General features: G+C 39.3%; 1 protein-coding gene across 2 annotated transcripts in view; it reads left to right on the forward strand.

Annotated features, from left to right (window-relative positions):
• STIMATE (STIM activating enhancer) overlaps window positions 1–21380 on the forward strand; it is a 34106-nt gene that overhangs the window by 1882 nt on the left and 10844 nt on the right. Inside the window, exons 1-4 of one of the 2 annotated variants that reach the window (XM_088061795.1) lie at window positions 11014–11038; window positions 14902–14950; window positions 16734–16829; window positions 18909–19030. In XM_088061795.1, coding sequence (XP_087917921.1) covers window positions 11029–11038; window positions 14902–14950; window positions 16734–16829; window positions 18909–19030 — 277 coding nt within the window. In that variant the 5' untranslated portion in view covers window positions 11014–11028. Of the gene's footprint in view, window positions 1–11013; window positions 11039–14901; window positions 14951–16733; window positions 16830–18908; window positions 19031–21380 lie in introns of those variants that run through there. The other variant, XM_014251515.2, reaches the window with a different exon arrangement.

Genomic DNA, 21380 nt, shown 5'->3' on the forward strand with positions numbered 1-21380 from the left:
CTCCAGGACACCTTTTTATGTCACATGCAAAACACCTGGTGTGTTGTTCCAAACCCTGTAAAGTTTCCTCAACAAATGGCACTTTTTGTGACGGAAAAGCAGGAACTTTTGGCTGAGAATGGAGGGAGAGTGTGACCTCAGCAAACATCTGGGCACCTACACAGCTGTTCCTGGGCTTCTGGATAACACAGCTGCTGGAGCTGCATCACAGAGCTGGTTGCATTTAAGCTGGAGTAGCTCTGCTCCTGTAGCTGTCTGGCACAAGAGGCGCTGGCACTGAGGGAGAAACAGGCAGCTGTAGGCAGGGGCTGCTTGAGATTTGTGACTGCAGTCAGGCCCCTTTGAAACAGCAGTAATTCTCCTTGTGCAGCTCTATCATTTCTCCAGCTCTTGTCTTCTTACCCACGACTGTCTGGTATTTAAATTTAATAATGAGGAAGTCACTTGTCTTTTTTCTTTTTCTTTTTTTTTTTCTTTTTTTTTTTTTTTTTTTTTTGAAAGGAAACACTAGAAGGAGATGTTCTAATACTTTAGTTGTGATTAATGGTACTGAACCCTCTGTAGTAAAAGAAGTTAAAGTAATGGCACCAGAGATACATTGCACAATAGCTCTTTATGCACAGAAACTGTCTTTCTTTGAAAAATATTTGATTTGACATATAAAGAATAAGAAATTTTGGTAGGTGGGTAAATCAAAGGCTGACCCAGACGTGCCCTTTTCTAGATAATTTTTACCATGCTTGCATTCTGTGGAAAAAAAGGAAATATTTTTAAATGTAATCTATAAGAGAAGAAGGACCTTTTCTGTGCCTCACTGCTGGATGTTCATCTACAAAGAACTGAAGAACTGTTGTGAAAGCAAAATTATTTAAGATCTGACACTCTAGTGTGCCGCCTTTTTATTCATGCCCCTGTTCAGTTGCTGTGAAGCTGTGCTGTCAGCTGACCTGCCAATGACATCATATTCAGATTTCATATTTGAAGGGCTAAAATGTGTTAAGAATCAGGTTTTTAGTTCACGAAAGATGTGGTGGCTCTCTGCCAGGGTGAGTGTGAGAACTGCCCTGCTGTGTCTGTCTTGTGATACTGGAAGGAAAGGCTTTTCCACCAGGCACATCATCAACTTACCTCGTGTGTTCCCTCACTACTGAATGGGCACAACCAAGGAGTGACAGGAACAGTGAATTTCTCACTGTGAGCTGACAAAATGTTCATCTGAAATTAATTCCTAGGTTTCCTTTTCTTTGTAGCTCTTGACTCCCCATTCTGACACACAGGGAATGAGGATCAGTTTTGCTCACTCACCCCACCTTAGCATTTAAATGATTGACTTCCTCCTAGGTTTTTCCAGATTCAGATATAACCTGTCACAAGCCCCTAACCTTTTTCTTGTGGAAGGTGCTTTAGCTAGTGATCATCTGTCCTGAGTTTACATGAGAGCTTCCCTATCTCCCTTAAAAAGAGTAGAAGTTTGCATGTGTTTTTTATTGTTGTAAGTTAAGGCCTCACAAATCCGCTCCTTAGTCTCTCTGGTTCCAAATTGTACCCTGCTGTTCTTTATGTAAAGCAAGTGCAGGGAGGTCCTTTTCTGATGTCAGTTGTGAATTTACTTAATGCTATCAGAGCCCACCTGTGTTGTATTTAATTACTGTGAATTAATTTTACTGCTCAACTGTGAGGCTACAGATGTGTGAAACAGTTTCACCCAGATGCTACAGAAGTTCCAGTACAGGAAAAGCTGAACTGAAGTTAGGTGAGACAACTTCTGTTGGGCCTCTCCTGACCACAGGCACTCACTCCCTATCCAAGGGAGCTAACTGATGGAAAAACACCTTATTTTGTCAAGTCTGCTTGGACTGGCAGCCCTCTTGGACTCTGGTTGCTAACTCTCAGACCTGTTAGCCGGATGGTTTTACATGTATTGCTTGGTTTTGTTCTTGTCCCTCCTGCCTTACATATGGATTTGTTTTTCACTGGTTTGTTTAAGCTAAGCACTTCATAACAGGAAGTCTTAATGAGTTTCCCTTGATGCAAGAAATACATGTTTATGCTACAGGTCACTAAACCAAAATACTATTTTTTCAAAGTTTGCTGCTATCATATTTGTGTCTTATTTCATAGGACCTTGATTTAAAATTATGACTTTGCTCCTTAGGTGTTCTTCCTTGGTGCAATATTTGTGTTTATTTCCTGATGCCACAAAACAGGTTTTAAATACTTTAGTGTGTTCTGTCTGTAGTTGCAAGCACCTTCTGAGTATTCTGTGGTTGGGCTTTCATCAGTAGTGAATGATAAGAGAGGGGTGTTGGCAAGGAATTCTCACATATCTATGATGTTAGATTATTTTTATTACCCAAAGCTGGGAAAGGCATGGGGGAAAACCTGCTGCCCATCCCCTTACCCTGTCTGACAAACTGTTTAAAGTAGTTTATTTTTACTAATCTTGTTTGTCAGAATTTTGGTACCTTATCAGAGTGCGGCAGTGTTTGTTTTGGGCTACTTAGGAATGGCTGAGAAATCAGATGTGAGTTGTATTGATGAATTATTGAAATAGAGGAGTCAGCTTGTTCTCTGCAGGTAGAAGGTTGGTGTCTGTCTGTGAGGAAAATATAAATATGCTGTAAAGGAGATCAGAGTGTGGGAGTCTGTTCCCTTTTTATGGCCTTGTTGCAGCTTGTGTCTGTACTCCAGCTGAGAAGGGTTTACAAAAGTGGAATGATTTGGTACAGGTGCAGTGAATACTTGAGTAGGTGGGTTTGCTGTTGAGAGTCACAGATGCTACAAAAAGAAACCATTCTAATAAAAGATACTATAAGTGTTGTAAGGTGCTCCCTTTGCTTACAGTACCTTAAAGGAAATACCTTACAAGCTACATCCTTAATTCCAGTTAACTTTACAGCAGTCCTACCTAAAAAGCTGTCCAAGGAGAAGGAATGCTTTTTCACATAATGAACTTAGTAGGTAGTATAGTAGAATGTGAAATGCCTTAGCAAAAACGTGCTTTTCAGAGGAATTATTTCATATTTACATGAAGGTAAGGGGGTAATTTTGTGGGAACAATGTTCTGGGGAGAAGGAATTAAAGGTAATTCCAGCTGCCTTTAACAAAAAAGCATAGGATAAGCTATTGGATACAAAAGGTCTAAACCATATGATTTATTTGTTTTCTACAGCAATTTTCTTTATGCAGGCTTAGAAAATATGAGAATGTGATAGCCTGTAATATCAGCATTGGCATACAGACCTCTGAGCAACAGCAATTAGTTTATTCTGCATGGCATTTCCTGACATGCTGGGCAGTGCCTGCTAGCTTTATTAATAAAAGCATTTATTCAAAAGATTTTATATTATTCTGACTTGCTAATACTGCATCCTTGAATGTATTTACTCTGAGTGATGCAGTTCAAGTTCACATGAATTCCTGAGGACCCCTCAGCAGGGGCCTTTGTGTGTCTGGTATTGAAACTTGTCTCGTACAGAAGTGTCAAATCACAAATGGGAGCTTTCCTAGTTATGAAAATGTGGACAGCATTGTACTTGAGCACCGCAGACACGATGCAAAGTGTGCTTTATTCGTTTTCCTAGAACTCTCACAAGTGCAAGCTCCTAGTGGCTTGCCAGGTAAATGCAGAAGTGGCATTCCAATGTGTGCAATGAGTTTCAGGAGCACTCTGAATCAATCCCTCTGCAGGTAAAGGAAGACTAGTAAGATGTGCTGTTGATGTGTGATAAAAGGCGAGGTTTTTGAGAAGTAGGGAGTGCGAGAAGCTCCCCGGGGAGCGGCGGTGGCGGGGTGGGGCAGGACCCTGGACAGCTCCCGGGGCCGCGGGCAGCCCGGGCCGGGTCACAGCGGGGCCGCGTTCCCCTGACCCCGGTCCGCGGCTTTGGCCGCCTGCAGGGAAGGGCTGAGGCAGCTCCCTCCAGTCTGGCTGCGGGCCAGGGAGGAAACAGGATGGAGTGATGGTAATAGAAAGATGTGTTATTCTCTTCCTCCTTCGGGCCCGTTCCGTGGCAGTTAGTGACGATCGGTATCGCAGTGCAGCACAGTAGCTGTTGTCGTGTAGGTTAAGTGTCTGCTTGTAGCTGCAGCACTTGGAAAAGCCCTGTGAGGTCACTTTGGTCACGGCCAAGTAAATTGTGCTTTACAATGATCCAGTGTTTCCTTATCCCAGATGGTGAGGTATCGCTTGCAGCCATGCAGCATTGCTGCTGCTTGTTTGTTTTAAATAAATCATCAGCCCTTCCAGTGCCTCTGTGACATCCGGAGCTGTGTTTGAGACAAATAGGAGTGATGCACTATGAGTAGCAGAAAAAAGAAATCCAACCCTAGCTAGATTAGTGAAGTAAATTGCTTTATTTTACCATGCTAATATTGCATTACTTTTCAACATATGAAACATCTATGTGGAATAAATTCTGTCCATTATGAACTCTCCAGAAAAAGGCAAATCTTGCTGACAAATTTCATGCTGTACAAAAGCATGTAATAATAGGGTTGGGAGCTGCTCAGCTGAGCCTTTTTAAGTGAAGAAAATAACCTGGTTTTTTATTAAGACTGCTTGCAAGATGTCCAATTCTTCGTTGCCATAGATTGTAATGGCACTTTATTGGTCCTCATGCCCTACTCATGACAGGTCATTAATATTTTAGTGTCACTAACTATCCTTGAAATGCCATGCTGGTAAAAGTTAAGACAAGGAAAATAAGGCACCAATTTAGACAAATAATCTGCAATCTCTAAGTCTCTTTTCATTAGGTCTGATACCCGACTTTGTCTTGTTGGCTCAGAAAGTGTTACATTTCCTTATTACTCAGCTGATTGCTGGATGTAGTTGTAGGCCTCATAATAAAATTGTTCTAAGTATAATTATACATGCCATTCACATTATGAAATGTTTAGGGAAAAAGATAAGTTATGTTGACATTTGTAAACTAGTAAAAATGATAAATTATCCAGGAACTCTGAAGCTGTGTTTAATTAGGATGAACTTCTGGACTGTTAGCTAGACTGGAGTTTAAAGTGCATCATGAATGTCTTCTTGACTGGTGTTTTATAATTAAATCTGTAAGGAGCTGATTTGTACAGACACACAGGGTGCAGTTTTGTGTTCCGTGGTGATATTAATTTCATGGCTAATGAAGTTTGCATTCTTAAAGTGGTATTTAACAAGGTCTCATTTTGTGTGTATTTTGTTGATGAAGTGAAAAATCAGGTCTGCTTTCTTATGCCTGCTGGTAGGAAATGCTTTGCATTCTCAAAGATTTCTTGATCTCAGCAAAATTTATTCCCTGTGAAACTCAGTTTGCTAAATCTCTGGCAGACCGAATACAAGCTCAGAGTTTGCATGAGTCTGCCTTTGCAGGTGGTGTGGTGTGGGCATGAAAATTTAGGGTTTAGTCAGGAATAACTAAACCTATTCACAGTGATGGTCATGATAATGAAGACCTGTTTTTCTGCCACTTACCCTGAATCACACATTTTATGTATATTTGTTGTCATAAGCTGATACATATGTTGTCATACGTAAGGAAGGTTGAGAATGAAAATGAGTTAAAATGGATTTAACAGTTCAAATTCCTCATAGCTCACTGTTCAAGGTTCAGATTCATAGTTCCAGGTGTGAGTTAGTTTACAGACATGCAGAGCTACAGCAGGGGAAAGTTGTGTAAAGGAAGTTACTAAACTTGTTTTTTTCTGGGTTTTATGATGTTTTTTCCTCTAAATGTTGCACTTTTGAATTTTTTAATATAATAATCAAACATTGTTTTGTAATTTGGTACATTTTGATATGGTTTTGGTCTTCTGCCACATTTTTGGCTACTCCATGTTCTTAGACCAAGCATTCCTCCTCTCATGGTGATTAATATATGTTTGCTTTCCTAAGAGAAGAGGAAAACTGTGCAGTTCCTTGTTTTATCTGGTGGTGGGACAGTAACAAGCTCAGGAGCAGCTGGTCTGGGAGCTGCAGAGTGCTCAGGATGTGAAGATTTGTGACAAGGAATTTGCTTGGAGAGGTTTCTCCACTGCTTCACTGACGCTGTGAAAGGGATGAGCCCATGGAAGTGACTACAAATAAGATTCACAGCAATCTTGGACAGAGTAGCCAGTCCCCTTGTGTAAGTTCTTTACTTACAGAAATGACCTTTGCTTGCTTTTTCTTGTTTCACTGTGATTATTTTTTTTTCTGTTTCTCAAAAATACAGGATTTTTCCATGGAACAAAAATGACTTTTCAATTACAAGCAGCTATTCACAACTGCCCGCATATATCTTCCATCTCTAATAATTTTTGAAGATGCTATGCTCTGAAATTTTAATTCCTTTTTAGAATAATTGTCTTTACTTCCTTCCTGGTACTGGAGAAGCTGCTATTCAACATCTTCCAGCACACTTTCCTTGCTTTGAGGCAGGGAGTGTGACTAACAGCCTATGTTATTTTATTTGCATAGGACTTAAATGCTGTCTTTGGAAGGTAATTGTAATGTTAGAAGATGAAACAGTCTAAGGAGCTTTAAAATTATGAGGGGTGGGGAAAACCCCACCCTCCTCCATCTAATCTCAAAACCTTGAGTTACTTCTGCAGTATGTTTTCACTGCTGGCATTAAGTTTTGGTGTTCTTAAGGAGTAAGTTTTGCAGGTGGAAATTGTTAGATGATTTCACCCTGATTTTGTAAATTTAATTTATGAAGTTTATACCTAGTTGTTAGATACATTATATCAAAGTAGTCTGTGTTATTGGCCTCTGACTCTCCTTTCATGGTATTTGATCATGTGTAAAGAGACTCTATGAAAGTAGGTTTTGTATCTTTTGTTCTTTTTGAAACAGTTGGTGTTGTATGAAATGTCTATTTTGCAATTTAATGCTCTCGTAGTTCCAGCCTAGAAAGACTGAATCTGTTAAGCAGAGCTCTTTAGAATTTAAATGGCCTCTGAACATATAATTTACCTCTGCCTTTGGCCTCCTTGATTTAACATATTTGCTGTTTCATCATTTTTTACAAAGTTTTTACAGTTTTCCTTTTACATTTTTTTTTGCATCTGAACTTACATTTCAGGTTTACTTTCTGCTTTTAAAGCTGCTACAGTTTCTGCCTTGCTTAATATTTTAATGAATGGTGATTGAGTTTGGAGCTGTGCTCATTCCCAAGAGCTGATTTAAAACAAGCAGCTTGAATGACTTAAAGTTCATTGATATCTGTTGTCATACTAATAACGTTCAGAAAGCTTCATGTATTATTGAGAGATCTGGTGAATGCTGTACGTGAAAATGGTGTTGTGAATCGTAAATTGTTGCTTAGTGCACATTAATATGGATTGATTCTATTTGTTTTGTACTAAATAATTCATGTTTCCCAAATGGTTCTGATTTCTAACAGGGAAAAAAATCCACTTGAACAGAGCAGACTGTATTTTTCAGTCTTTGCTGGCTGCTTGTATAGCATGACAGGAATGGCACAGCTGTTTTTCTAGCGACCTTGCTTTTTCATTTGGTAGTTGTTTAATGATACCTGGTTCAGAGTATAAAAGTGTTTGCAGGAGGGGTCTGTATCAACTTTCTAAAGTCAGTCTCACAGGCATTTTCACTGGAAGCTTAGATTTGCTTTCTTTAACTATCTCATACCTGTTGAAGAAACAGAATAGCAAATGCATCTGTCCCTGAAAGTGCTGGGAAACTGATTTATTATGGCTTTCAAACAGAGCACACCTTAACCCAACAGTGTTGTGGGTGCGAAATGCAAAGATAATAAATGCCTGTCTCTTAAGACTGAATCGTGGCTTTTAACTTTATTATTTGGATAAATATTTCCTAAACTACTTGTGCTGTTTACCTTAGAGTTCTCAAAGCAGTTACTTGCAGTCCTTTATTTTTAGTATTGCCATGGCTTTTGAGAGCTGAGGGCTGGATGCTTCTGTTTACAGGGTGCATTGTAGATGCATTTTATGACTTCTAAAGTGCTTCTCTGGGGAGATAGCAAATAGGTTAGTAAGCAAAAGTCAGAAATTCTGTGCATTTCTCCCTCTGCTTAGTTTAGCTGTTTTTAAAGTAAGCTTTACCTTTAAAAAAAAGGGAAAAAGCTCCATGACAATGGCTATTGATGTGGTGTGTCTGGGCTGCTGACTCAGCTAAGACGTATTTGTTTCCTTTATTGACAGCCAAGTTAATGCATGTGTCAGAGCCACACTGTCATGTGCTACCAGGATGCACGAGATTAGTCTTGCTGAAATTGTTCTAGGCTGAGTTGTATGCAGGTAATATGATTTATTTGTGTCTCCCACAGCCAATCTATACAAGCTAAGGATTTAGGAAAATTTTTTGGAGCTTAAAGTACGTACATGTTAAGAATAAAAATCTCGCCAGCCTCATGTAATGCATTTGGCTGCCTTTCCTGAAGCAGCAGAATCATCTGATTTATATCATCTTATTTATTCCAAAGCTCAGACAGCAGTATTTAGGGTTCTTTTCCTGAAAATTATTTGTCCTCTCCTCCCCTGCACTATGAAGGGGAGCTTTACTTTGTGATAGCCATTCCCTGCAGAATGACTGTAAAGTTTTAGCTCTCATGAAACCTTTGAAGGGACAAAATTTACAGGTAGGTTTTTAGCTGACTGTGGAAGCAGGTAGGAAGTAAATGCTTTTACACAGGTAACTTTCAGTTACTGTATTTCACCAGCATTTATCCAGCAAGCACTTCTGCCCATTTGATAAATCATGTGAAATCCAGTGCTGACACTTTATTTTCAGTCATCTCATGTCATCTGTGTTGAGACAAAGGAGCCCAGGTCATGAGATACCTGGGCTTGATAGATGCTTGGCACTGGTGTGTTTAACTTCGCAGTAAAACAGAGCCCCTTGTTCTCTGCTCTGACAAAAGTGCCAGTCAGGCCACAAAGGTTTTGCTGCCTTAACCAGGACATTATCGTCACTGCTGCCAGTGAGTGGAACAGAGACTGGGATAAGATCTGTGGTTTGCAGGTACCTTGTGGCTGTCCAGGCACTGCATCTTTATTGTGACATGTCCCTAAATCACCAGCTGGCTGGGTCATTAAACTTGATTGTGTCCAGTTTTCTATAAAGTTTCTCTCTGCATCACCTTCTTTAATTACACTGCAGGATCATTAAGGCTGAGGGCACAATGGAATTAAGAAAAGGGTTGGGTACTTGCATGGTTAATACTGTTTTCTCTCTTACAGAATTTAAAAATCATTTTTGCCAGGCAGCAAAGCTGGGGGCTCATGCACTTCATAGTATGTCAGTCTAATACTGACTAGAACAGAGTTATTCCATAACGTTCCTTGAGTGAGTTACTCCATAACTCTTTTTTTTTTCATCATGAAGAAACTGTGTTTCTCCAATGCAGCAATATCACTGGAAATCAGTTCTAGTCCAGTATAATTTCTGCTTTAGTGTTATGAGTGTCTCAAGTGTGAAAAAGTCTGGGTCCTTAAGCAAAAATATGATGTAGAATTCTGGGGCCCTTATGCAAGGAAATAAGCAGCAGTCTTTCAGGGTACCCTCCATTTCAGCATGTAGCTAATGGGACATAGGAATAGAAGGAAGAATTTTCAGTAGGGCAAAAATTGGATTGCCAAAAGCATAGTGCATTTTGGGACTGGAGAAATGAGCAGCATACCAAAAATACTGGTTCTTTTGGTGTTTTTTTGCAATCACATTTATTACCTCTTTTAAAACAGATGCACACAGAATTCCTTTTTTGTTTAACTCTGAGTATGGGGAGACACCAAGCTCATAAGTGTCACAAAAGTCTCTGGGAATTGAGTGATACATGGTTTACACACCTATATATCTTTTGTAAGGCATCATTGTAGCCTGTTCTCATTGGGCATGTTGTTTCTTGCACAGTTAATTCTAAAAAGAAAAATTCTATTTTGGGGAAATCTTTTATGTAATCTCGTGTAATTACTTATTCTTACTGTGCTGCTACCTCACCGTGTGCTTAAGAAAATAATGGGAAGGGGACAAAGTGAAATGGCAAGACAAGACTCTTAAAGGCTTTGCTTTAACAGTAAAAGGAGGTAAATTCAAATTAGTGATAAAGATCACAAATAACATGGAATTCACTGGTAGTTTTCATTCCATAGTCATGTGCATTTTCAGGACTTATTAGTGTGCATACACTTGTTCAGAACAGACATGGTTCCCACTGTTGTGGGAAAAGTGTTGATTCTAACAAGTAGAACAGTGTTTTTCAAAGTCTTCCTAAATAGAATTTAAAAAAAAAATCTGGCCTGCATATGCAGTTGACTTTACAAGTTTTTTACAGGGTTAGAAATTGTAGGTTCAAATTTGTGAGGCATATGGTCTGATATCCAAATGTTCTGAAAATAGTGCTATTCTTTGAGAGTGGCCGTCTGAAAATCAGCATCCGATTCCGAGCTCGGGTGCTCCTGCTTGGTGTAACTTCAGCTGTTACTCCACACACAGTGAGCAAACAGCCTTGTACAGGAAACTTGTAATCCTTGTCAGGAATGCTGGAAATCATGTGAATCAATACCAAAGTAGCCTGCAGATCCCAGCACTCTTGCACTGTGAGGGCTGTGTTGGAGGCTCTGTCTGGTTGCAAACCCGCTATTTGGGAAGCTTGCACTGCAGCAGATTTCTCAGTGTGAGATTCTGTCCCTCCACGTGTGTGTGACTTTCAGTTAGCCATACTTTAATCCTTTGATAATTGGTTCAAATCTTGGAACTTTTTAAGTGTCAGATCACAGAAAAATGAGTTCTAGACTTACATACCAAATTTTCTTGGAAGGAACTCCAAATGTCACCTGCTCCTAACTCCTGCTCAGAGCAGGGCCAGCCCATGTCCCCTTGCTTGGAGCACTCTCCAGGGTAATTTTCAAGGTCTGTCAGACTGCAGTCTCTGCATGTTCTTTGGGAAACTTGTTGCAGAATTTAATTGCTCTCACTGGAAATTTTTTACTTCTTTCACCCTGGAATTTCCCTGTCTCCAACTTGTGGCTGTTCGTGAGAAGGGTCCAATTCTGCCCCAGCTGAAGCTGCCCACGCACATGAGGAAACGTGAGTGTGGTGTACAGATGTGATCCTCACCAACTTTTCCTCCTTTTCTCTCTGGCCAGTTCAGCTGTCGCTTTGCTGAGGTCTGATGGCAGAAATATATAGGAGGTTTATGAAATGAAACACTCAGTCACATGCTTTGTCTGTGACCCATCTTTAAAAAAGGTTTTGAGAAGCACTGGAAACAGGTGAAATTCCCAGCTCTCTCCTCAGAAGAGCAGTATTGTCATAGTGCAGCTGCAGAGGACACTGAACATGTTGATTTTACTTCTTTTTAATTTTAAATTAATGAGCTAGAGAAATCTTTGATCTTTACTGGGGTCAGAAAGACTTTTACTGAGAACTGCCAGAACCTGCATCTAAGAAATGCAGTAGTGCATGATACGTAGAAACATTTCAAAGGTGTGTGATGACCCAGGTTTGTGCTGCTACAAGAGCAACCATCCAGAAACTTGGAGTTCTTGAATCTGTACTGAAGTTACTTCACATCAGCAAAATAGTTCCTGTGGGACTTCTTGAGGAGATGAAGGAGAGAAAGAAAGGCTGGATTTCAAGTGTTGCTTTGCATATTGACAACTTAGAGAGGTTTTATTTAATTTCTTATCTCTGTTCTGGCCCTTATGAGAAGACCCTGTGAGTCTTCTAAAATTCTGGTTGCAAAACTCCCACGTTAAAGTAAGTGTTAGAAACCCTTCCACAGTACTCTAGCATTAATTATTCCTAGAATTTCAATGAAGTGGGAAGACAATTCAATGAACTTGAATTTTGCATTAGCAATACTGTGTCTTATATGCTTATCTGTTATCTGTCCATCTGGCAGCTCACATGCTTGTTGGCAGAAATGCTTTTATTTCCTTTCCTGAAAAATTCTGGCACTGAATGTATAAACAAGCAGCGCTTCTTTCTTCATTTATAATTCAGCATGAAATTCTCAACATTATTAGTTAATTAATATTAACTCTGGTGGATGGTTGCTGGTGCTCCGAGCTGGAGCATATGGAGCAGCACCGCGTCCTCGCAGCCAGGAGCCGGCAGATTGAGATCCATCTGTCAGCTGACACACGCACGAGCCCGAGTTTGTGCTGAGACTGCCAAGAGAATCTGGGGCTGGGGCTGGGAATAGCAATCCTGACTGCTTCTGGGGGAGGGAAAAGGGAAAAATTACTTTCCCCTCCCCAATTTGATAGGTGCTTAGAAAGTGCCAGTAAAGATTCTTTAAAAAGCATGCTGGTTTTTGCTTCCAAAATTAATGTATTACTAGTGAGCATGCTGAGGACCCTCAGTTTACCAGTGGGGTTGTCTACAGCCTGCTGGGATTTTGCTCAGTTTAGTTACTGGGAAGTCTCAAGTTCTGCACCAGGGATATGTTGGGAAGTACCTGGCAATGGCTGCATCTGTCAGAAACACCTGATGCTCACAGACACTGCTGCAGGGAGCTGGGCTGGGCAAACAGCACTTTCTTATGGACCTACTGAGTTTCAAATGTACAGGTACATATTCATCAAGTTGCAACTCCTAAAGATTTTACTCATTTAATTTGGGGGAATGCATGTTTGTGCTGTGGTCAGCCAGTTACATTCCCAGAAGATAACTGCAGAGGCTTTCCAAGCTTGCTCTCCTGTTTAATGTTAACTCAAATGAAATGTTGTGTTTCTAGAACTGGCCAGAGAAATGCAGACCTTATCAAGGCTGTTCCTCAGTACAGATAAAATTTGAAATGCTATTAGTGGAATTGCTTTTGAGTATCCTCTTCCAAAATGAATTTGTTGAATTTCTAAAGGAAATTAATGAATCCAGAGGCATTACACAATTTCATAGCAATAACAGACAAAAGCCTAAGCTTGGAATTCACCCCTGCCCAAAGCAAGCACACCATAGCAGCTTAATGCCATTTTGTCTGCAGAAAAGCATCTTGCTCTAACTCCACAGTAAGCTGAAACTTCTGTTTCTTGCATTTGTTTTGTGATGCTTTGTGGCTTCCCATTGTTACACAGAACTGCCACTAATTAAAGTAATCCTTAGTGTGACTGAGGAGGACTTGTCATAAATAACAAACTGGTTAACTTGGCTGAGTGTTGCTCATTTTTAACAGAAGTTTTATATTTATGTCATGCTGTTCACAGGAAAAACTGCTGGCAAATGTTGCTATTACAACTTTATCTTTGGTGTAAATGTACAGTCTTTTAATCTTGTCACTTTTTAGTTTCTCAGGGGGGTGAAACAGTTTGTCTCTGCTGTCAGAAGCAGTGACAGACAGTGAGATGGCAGGTTGGCAGCTGGGTGTCCCCTGAAATTGTTGCCCCTCCACCTTGGAGGTGATTTATTTAATTGTTTCATGAGGACAGTTGACTTTGGGGAAAATTGCCTTACTTGTGAATAAGTTATGATTGGTTTAGAAACCAGAATGTAGTTTAAAGGCTTGTAAGCTGGGTAAGCATGATGTACACAGAGCACCCTATATTAAACTGAAATTCATCACTAATACCTGGAGAAGCAGGTTAAAATAACTGTTGATATTTTGCCTGACTATACCTGATATGGTTTGTGCCTCTTGAATCAGAATCTCTGCAATTTGAAGAGGTGGAGGGGAATCAAGGTTTTTTGGTTTTTTTTTTTTAATAAGGGATCATTTCTGAAATAAGAACTTAAATAATTGTTTTTCAATAACTTACATTGAGGGAACTGGTGAGTGGTACTAAAATTTGGGCAGAAGGAAGTAAAACCCATATGTAAACTCCATTCTTAGTGGAAAGGTTTCACATTATCTTGTGTCTGTCTGTCTTTGGGATGTGTAAGGGTTTAGTATCTTGCAGCTGCACCAAAGAATAAATCTGTGTTAGGATATGAGGCCAGACCTGATAGAGGTGAGACTTCCACAGCCTTTGCAGGTCTGACCCATGGCGGGGCTGAGTGTGTGTTCCCAGCAGGAAGTCAAGTTTTCTTACCCAGAAGGAGTTAGAAATGGAATTTCCTAAGATGATGGGACAAACTGCAGACCAGACAGAACAAATGTACAGACCAGCCACTGTTGGCACATCAGCAACTGCTTTTATGCCCTTGTCCCTCTATTTTCCCACACTTGTTCTTCAGGAGTCATCTAGAGCCTTCCAGGTGGAGCTGGGATGGGTTGGAAGTACATGGAAGTAGCTGGGCAGGGGGTATGAGAGGAGCTTTCTATCAGATGCCCAAACAGTTTGTATAATAAACTGCATTGAAACTGAAGAGACAAACTTACCTACTTTTTTGCCTTTGTGTATAGTTGTCATTAATTTTAATACTGATTATTTTTTTTGTTTGTTTTCAATACGTTAACAATTGTCAACCTTTCTGTGAAGGGCTTATCAGACAAAAAAAAATATGTCCTTCTTTCCTTTTGTAATTAAGTTTGCCATAATAGAGACACGTTGTCAGAAAATGCATTTGTCTTGCTACTGATTCAGTTAATTTCATTCTGATATTATGGACTGCCCCATGTTATGAGAATACTTTGCAATTTGGGTTTGGGTGTCCAGTGAGGAAAAGAAACAGCTCTTTCTAATATCTGCTTTCCTGTTGGAAATTAAATTTTCTGGATGGGCAGTCACAAAGGCTCAGGCCAGTGGGATAATGGTCAGATGTGGATTTTTGTTTCATGTGAGGGATATTGGCAGTCAGAGAATGGAGCTCTAGGAACTTAGAGGTGACAGAAGGGAGTTTCTTTAAAAATGGATCCTTGGAGTTTGATACAGTAAAGTGCAGTAGTGAAAGATCCATTTCGTTGCAGGATGTCATGTTTCTGCAAGATGATCTGCTTTCACTTTTCTATATTTTTGTTGCTTTGGAAGTTGCTGATTGTCTTCAATTTTTAATTTTTTTTTTCTTCCTAGTAAAACGCTTCAGAGAACCAAAGCATGAAAGACGTCCCTGGAGGATATGGTAAGTTTCTGCATGCTTTATTCTTAACTTCTTTTCTTCTGGCATGTTGTAGAAATTGAAGGGATGATGTTCGTGTATGATGATTAAAATAAAGAAAAATGATGACAAGAAATTGGTAACTGTCAGTGAGGAACCAAAAAAGTTACCAAAATACATGAGTCAGGTTACCTTCTGTGTGTTTCCTGGGCAGTCATTTCTTACTGAATGCTTCCAGGAATCTGTAGAGATGTGCATTTAGGCATAAAGCTTCAATTTGTACTTCTTCCTAAAGATGAAAACTTGGAGTAGCCCTAAGATACATCTGAACATCAACAAACTTGCATAAGCTTAGAAGATGATCTCAGCTGGGTACAAATAAAATTCCATTTTTTGTTGGTATCCTACTATGTATAAAATAGAAAACAGGATGGTAAAAGATACAAGTACATCACCATAAAAAGTATAAGGTATAAAAAGTGTATTTGTATTTGTTACATTTTAAAAGTTATTGGACTGAATCAATGCCAACATAAGCTGTACCAATTTTGAGACTGGTCTCAGTGTTAGGCTGCCACTTGTTCAAGACTTCAGTAGTTTAAGTTCCTCTCATACATGGCTGCTTTTCAAAATAACACTGACCTTTATTTTATTGAAAAAATAAGTACAAAATCTTTGTGTACTACAGTCTACCTCAGCCTGAAATTCTGACAAGTGCACTGATAGCCCTTAATTTTTAAGCAAAGAATCTTGTTCTGGGACTCAAGTATTGTTATTTATAGCATGGTGTACTGATTAGATAAGTAACTCACTGGCTTCCTGCCTCATCTCTAACACTGCTCTCTGTGTCATGCAGTGAACGAAGAGATTGAAGTTCAAGACAGTTATCAGGGAGGGTGGATGAATTCAGGCATAAAATGTCATTTGGACTGTTTAGATCTTTTTAGACATGGAAACAAAACAGGCAAAATGGTTATTTTTCTGTATAAACAAACACACTCCTGCCTGTGGAACATTCTTATTATGATTCTTATGTTTTGCATTTAATAATGCATCTACTGCAAGTTTTGGTTTTGTGCAAAGGATGATGAAAAAATAATGGTAAGGGCTGGAGTCATTACTGAATCACTGTCTAAGTGGGGGTTTATAGTTTCCCCTTGAGTAATAAACTGTTTTCTCTCTGACTTTATCATCTGCTTTGGAGATAATACTGTCAAGGTTGGAATTCTTTTGCAGTGTGTTCTAAGCTCTGCACTGTAGATAAAATTCAGTGAAACCACTTCATGCTTTCAGGTGAAAAATATGCTGGCTTTTAAATAAAATGCTGTAGATAAAGGACTCATTAGTCACTATTAAGTTGTTCGCCCACAAGCACATGATGAGGATTTTATTTTTGTCTGTGCCATAAGCTTGCTAAAAATGCATAAACATAAAAGGTCCAAAATACCTATCAGGGGCTGGGATACTCATTGTTTCCAGGAGGTTATTAAAGACTTAGCTAGAGTTAGTTGGGATTAGCTCTTGGATAATGCATATGATACCAAGAGGATATCCATAGACTTTACATTTACAGTGGTAGGTTTCAAGTTAATATGATTTGGGTTGTTAGAAAAAATAGGGGCAGAATTTAAAATGGAACATTATTAAATAAAAGCTAAATACCATGATACTTTTATCATTCTGGCGTTCTCATTTGGGGAAAAAAAATTAATAATAGAGATGGAGTTTTAATTAACATAAATTTGCAACATCTGGCTGTGTTGCAAACAGTTTTGTGTGTCTTAAAAACTGTTTTTACTTTACACAGGTTTTTAGATACTTCCAAGCAAGCCATAGGGATGTTGTTCATCCACTTTGCAAATGTCTATTTATCAGACCTTACAGAAGAAGACCCTTGTTCACTGTGAGTGTTTAATTTTGGAATAACTGGTCTTTATGGAAGTTCTGTAGCTGAGTTTGGTGCATATGGATGGTAAGGCAAAATAAAGCTGAGAAGAGAGTTTTCATGGTAAAAATCAGTCCCTTTAAAAAACTTGTGGTTTAAACTTAGTTAATCAAGGATCAGGATTTTTCTCTTTAAGTTCATGGCAGGCAGGATTCTGAACTGTGTGCAGCTGTTTTAAACATAACAGGCAAAGCCTTGCTACTTGTCCCTCTCCAGTGAATGAATGAGGACTTGGGATGCACATTGCAGTTCAGGTTTGTTTACTGAAGGTGCTGGGACCAAAGGAAATGAATATCCAGTTGTGTTCACTCTAGCAAAGCAAGGCTGTAATATAAAGTGAAGTTGCTTTCAGGATTATTTAGCAAATAAATCATTTGTGTTTGTATTTGCTTCTAAAAACTTACATTGGCTGCTGCAGTATTATTTTCATTTAGTTAAAAACGAGAAATCTTGCTCAGAAGCCAGGCAGTTAGTACAGAAATTAATTCTGCAATGTCACACTTGGAGCAGTGTGACTAAATAGATAAGCATTTCTCTGTACTGTATTAAACCTGAAGATTTTGTGACTAAGACCCCAACAAGCTCTTTACAGGAGCTCCTGAAGCAAATGGGAGTTGTTTGGGTTTGCTCTTGATAAGGCTCATGCTCAAAGTACCTTACACATTGCTGGTAATGGAAGCTGTGAAATTGCTTTTAAAAGCCCAGTAATTTGCCTTTTAGAACCAATCCAGTTCCTTTCGATGGCATCTACTCACTTGTTCTTGGGTAAACAAAGGAGACACACAGCTCAAGGAACTTGCTTGCGTTGGTGTAACAGCCAGTTTTATATCCCTTAGTCCTTTATGGTTCCCTCTGTGCTCCTACATGGTATAAATGTGCAAGAACACTGCTTTTCTCCTCCCACCACAAAGCAGTTTGTCAGGCAAAATGCATTTATTTTAGCACGTTGACTGTAAAGTTTGAGTTATAATTATGACAGTTTCAACAATATCAGGCATCATTGTAGGATTTTCCTTGCTTATAGATTTAAGAATTTCCTGATGTAAAAAGTGGTGGGTGCAAATTACTTTCATTCCATTTTTATAACTCAAAGTATATATTCAAGTGAGGAAACAAAAGGATGTAAAAAAATGTCAGTGTTCAAAGCTAAAGCACATTAATGTATTACCGTATTTTAAAATTAAAAATGCCTTTTGCTGTGTTTTCAAAATAAAGGGCTTACTGACATGTTTACTGACATTCTCTCCTGCATCTACATATTTTTATTTTCAAATCCCACTTTTAATGTAACATGACACAAACCAAGTTAGTGAGGTTATTCAGCATTCTCAGGATAACAGAAATTACAGTGTGGAGCTCGATAATTTCTCAGACAAGGGTACAGCTTCTTGATAGCAGAAGAAATAACCCAAAATCCATCATAGGAAGAGTATTTCCTGAGTTTTAAAGTGGGTCCAGACCTGCTTGGCAGCAGCACAGCAGGTGTTGTGGCCAGGTTAAGGACACATCCCGGCCGAGCACGTGGGGTGAGCCCGGCGTGCATGGGAATCTCGGTGTTCTTGGGAACCTCGGGCATCCCTGGGTTGCCGGGAGCCCTCCCTGGCTGTGGAATAGGTGCTGGCACCTCTGTTTTCCCTGCTCCTGCTGCTGCCTTCCTGCTGCGGGCTTACAGCAGCCTCTTGTGGCCTCGGCGGGACTCGTGCAGGCTCGGGATTGCCGACGTTCCTCTGCAGACACTCAGCCTCGATTTTAACGTTTGACTAATGCAACGTTAATTAAAACTCAGAATTGGTGAACGCTTATTGGAAAAATAACTGTTTTTAGAAAGTTTTGGGATCTTTAAGGACAAAAAAAAAATATTGACGCTGCTAAAACTATTAAAATTTTTGCTCTCAGTGTAATTACAGAAGTGGGTAAATGATTGTTCTCAATACCCTAGCTACTCAATATACTTCTATCAATTATGGTGTTAAAATACCCCAAACCTGTAGAAAACGGCTCCTGACTCCTTGTTTTCTTTTGTGTTTTTCCTTTCAGGTACCTTATCAACTTCTTGCTGGATGCCACCTTAGGAATGCTGCTAATCTACATTGGGATCCGTGCTGTCAGCAGCATCGTGGAATGGCAGCAGTGGGAGTCTCTCCGCTTTGGGGAATATGGTAAATGTTCTGTTCTGGCACTGAAGTGATTCTCAGGGTAGAGCCCCAGAGTATTTCAGCAGTGGTTAACTCATCCTGAAATAATTTTACAATTATTTTAATATTTCACTTGTCATTAGGGTTCTTTTAAGTTCTATATCTAAGCATGCACCTTCTGTCTTAGAAAGCTCCACAAGTCTCTGAGCATTTACTGAGTTTGGAACAACTGCTTGAATATTTTTTTTTAAGAAGTGATTCAACAAACCATGATATTGGCTAATCACATGGAAAAAATACCAGCATGATAAATTTACTCTGAAACACTTCTAAAAAAATGACTGCTGGAAGGTCATTTCTTACTAAAATTTCCACTGAACCTTGTGCCACTGGCTGAAGATACAGACCAAAAGTTCTGCCAGCCCTCTTTAAACAGCCACATTCCTTCAAAGAAAGGACTGGCAAGATGGCCTGTGCTGCTTCTCAAGTAATGATCACTGGAGCATGTGCACGTAGGGCCTGTGTCACTGCTGAAAAATGCATGTGGGACAGACTGTGAAATCACTTTCAGGTGAAGTTGTGGAGTTTATCTTCCATTCCATTACAGAAGTCCACTGATATGCAAAAGTTGTGGATTTGCAGCTGTAGTTGAGTATCACACATATTCAACATCAACATTTAATTTTGTTCAGTCTGTTATTCTCAGATTAATGAAAATGAAAGTTTTGTGTACATGCTAGAAATCACATTTGAAGCTTTTTGAGACAGGAATGGGAGATGTTGCCTTGTAAGTGAGCTGTGGCTCTCCATCAGAGAGAAAAACAACAACCCCAGTGGTTCGAGGGGGAAAAAGTGTAAGAAAGTAAAAAATGTTTGCCTAACAAAGAAAGAACTTCCACAGCAGTTTCATAATTATTATTGGTAGAGGTTTTGGTTTTGTAGATTTCTTTGGTTTTAATGATCTTGAGTAGCTGACAGAACTAAGTATAAATAAGGGCCTTGTGAAATTGAAGCACTTTAAAAGCTTGAGAAGTTTGCAATCAAATAACATTAATTGCTATTTGCTTTAATGTCAGAGGTTTAGAGATGATGTCAAGCTACTTAGGAGAAATAGCTGCCTATACCATTAGGGCATGTTGGAATTATAGAGATTTAATGTGTATCTTTTAGGGTACAGTTTATGGCCACTTAAGCTGTTTAAATCAGCACTGCCACAACACTGTTTGTCTGCTTTTATCCCACAAGCCACAGTCCAGTATTTCCACTCCTTTCCTTGGACTGGTGCATATCTGATTCTTCAGGGAATTGACCAAGAGAGCTAAACCATTAAAAATTCACTAGATGTAAAGAAAAGTAAATAGTTCCTCCAGTTTAGTCCCCAGACTTGTGTCTTCAAGGGATTAGGTAAGCCCCAATGCCCAGAGAAGGCAAAGGGGCTTCCCCCCAGGGGGAAGGAAAGAGACCTCTTGCCCAGAGCCCCGTTTTGTGATTGTTGGTTTGGCTTGAAGCCATTTAAAGATGTCTGAGCAGCTTTCAGCCCATATAAAACTTGAGTTTCCATTTAGAGGAAAAAAAAAATTGTGGTTTCTATTACAGTTATAGGTAGGTATTTGTAATCATGTCAGATATTATATTTTATTTCTTGCTAATAACATTTTGAACTTTTTTGTGTGTAGTCTGTTGTCCTTTCCCATTTTAATGTTCTTTTGACAGTAAGCAGTCTGTGTGGACAGGGAGATGTGGGGAGTATATTCACTCTCCTGAAATTTCTTTATTTCTTAAAGACTTTCAGAATGAACCTGAGTTTATTTTAGTTATGAGGCATTTCTGACTGCAGTAATTAAGCTCTTCAAGTCAACAAATGAGCCTGTGTTCTGCTGTGGAGGTGGTCTGTGGCTGCTCCAGTATTGTCACTTTGAATTAAGAGATCTGAAACACCTGAACCTGTTTATTGAGTACTCCCTCTGTGTGTATAAGTCGTGTATGAAATTACATAAACCCTCTTCTGTTAGTTGTTCTCTCTAATATCAGATCATTTAATTAGTCACTAACTTTCTTTTCTGCATCTTATTAATGTGTTGTTCTGCCCTTTGTGTTAGGTTTTTAATCAAGCTATTGTAGGGACTCTTTTAAAGCATATTGCAAATCTGCATTTCCATTAATCATGGAGGAGAGGCTTCTGGTATAAAGAGAATTAGAGAGCAGATGGAAAGCTATTAGTTTTGGCTGTGCAGCAAGGTTAGGCCCTCTGTAAGAAATCCCATCTAAAAAGACAAGTTGCACTGGATCATTTGTTGTCATCTTCTGTTAAGTGTCCCTGCTGTAAGAAGTGAAAACCCTCTTATCACCAGTTTACTTAATTTTTTTCAGTTTG

This window comes from Pseudopodoces humilis, chromosome 13, assembly GCF_049639895.1.
Source record: "Pseudopodoces humilis isolate 2021_Gansu_Grassland_sample_001 chromosome 13, ASM4963989v1, whole genome shotgun sequence".
NCBI classification, from domain to species: domain Eukaryota; kingdom Metazoa; phylum Chordata; class Aves; order Passeriformes; family Paridae; genus Pseudopodoces; species Pseudopodoces humilis.